This window comes from Pteropus vampyrus, unplaced genomic scaffold, assembly GCF_000151845.1.
Source record: "Pteropus vampyrus isolate Shadow unplaced genomic scaffold, Pvam_2.0 Scaffold209, whole genome shotgun sequence".
Taxonomy (NCBI): Eukaryota; Metazoa; Chordata; class Mammalia; order Chiroptera; family Pteropodidae; genus Pteropus; species Pteropus vampyrus.
The window spans coordinates 1,651,218-1,652,379 of record NW_011888990.1 but is presented as its reverse complement, the minus strand read 5'-3'; the positions used below and the strand labels follow the sequence as shown (position 1 = coordinate 1,652,379).

Sequence of the window (1,162 nt, the reverse complement as noted above, 5' to 3'; positions counted from 1 at the left end):
GAGCGCGGCCGGGGCCGGGGCCGGGGCGGCCTCCTTGACCTCCTTGACGGTTTCGTACAGGCAGTCGTCCACCATGGTCTCCTGCGACACGCTGTCCTTGAGCACCTCGTACGGCCCCTCCAGCCCGGCCGCGCCCCGGTCCCCGGCCCTGCTGTGCCCGCTGTCCGGCGGGATGCTGGGCAGCTCCCGGCTCTGATGGCATCTGGGCCTCCCCGCGCTGTCCGGCGCGTCCAGCAGGTCCGATGCCAACGTCTGCACCTCCTCGTAGTGCTGCCCACAGGTCGCGGCGCTGTCCTCTGAGAGAACTAGAGGGGCAGAGGTCAGAAGTGGGGAGACAGCTCCGGACACAGCTGTCGCCGAGGGGCGGAGGGCAGAGGGCGGACGGGTGAAGTGGCGCGGGCCGGGCTTGCCCCGTCCCTGCCCTGTCCCTGCCCCATCCCAGACCCGTCCCTGCTCCAGGCTGCAAACCACAGACGCTACGACTGTGGCCGGTATTATGCCAGTCACGGTTTAAGCTAAAGCCGCCCGATACGTCTTCGCCGTGCGACACTAAGTTGCCCTGGCTACAAGTTTGTTTGCAGTTCCTTTCAGTCCTTGTTGTCACCCGTGAGGGGACTCTAGTGGGCAGAGAGTCTCACGTAACTGGGGATGACTGTGGGGGGCTGGGCACGGAAGGGGGGCACGGCGTGCTGGCCCCTCTCCCTGGCCCGGCCGGCCTCCTCCTCTAGGGAGGGACTGGCAGTGGCCATCCCCTTGCAGAGGTCTCTTGTGTGTGACGGACATGATGGAACCGGGGGGCAACAATGTGCCCAAAACCGGGGTCACAAGGGGACCCGCACACCCGGCCCTCCCCGCCCCCCATTTCCACTTCACATGAGAAAACCCCAAAGTGACATTCTTCGAGTACCACGAAGTGTCAGTGTGAGCGGACACACGGCCACCCCCGATCAAGTGTGATCTGCGGGCCCCCTGTGCGCTGGGTGCTGGGGGCAGGAGATGGACACCCCACAGAGCGAGCCCAGCTCCCCGCTGGCTGCGTCTCCACGCACACGCGTGGGCGGCGTACGGACATCTCGGCGTGAACGCACGCTTGGGTGTGGGTTCATAGCTGCACACGCACGCACACGCTTATGCCGTGTATGCTTATGTGCTGTGCTGCTTA

At 65.7% G+C, this 1,162-nt stretch overlaps 1 protein-coding gene across 1 annotated transcript in view; it reads right to left on the bottom strand.

The window, feature by feature from the left end:
• PAG1 (phosphoprotein membrane anchor with glycosphingolipid microdomains 1) overlaps window positions 1-1,162 on the bottom strand; it is a gene marked incomplete at its 5' end in the record, with an annotated part of 19,786 nt that overhangs the window by 13,984 nt on the left and 4,640 nt on the right. The window contains one exon of the mRNA XM_011372551.2: window positions 7-405. Within this exon, the coding sequence (XP_011370853.1) occupies window positions 7-405 (399 nt within the window). The remainder of the gene's footprint in view (window positions 1-6; window positions 406-1,162) is intronic.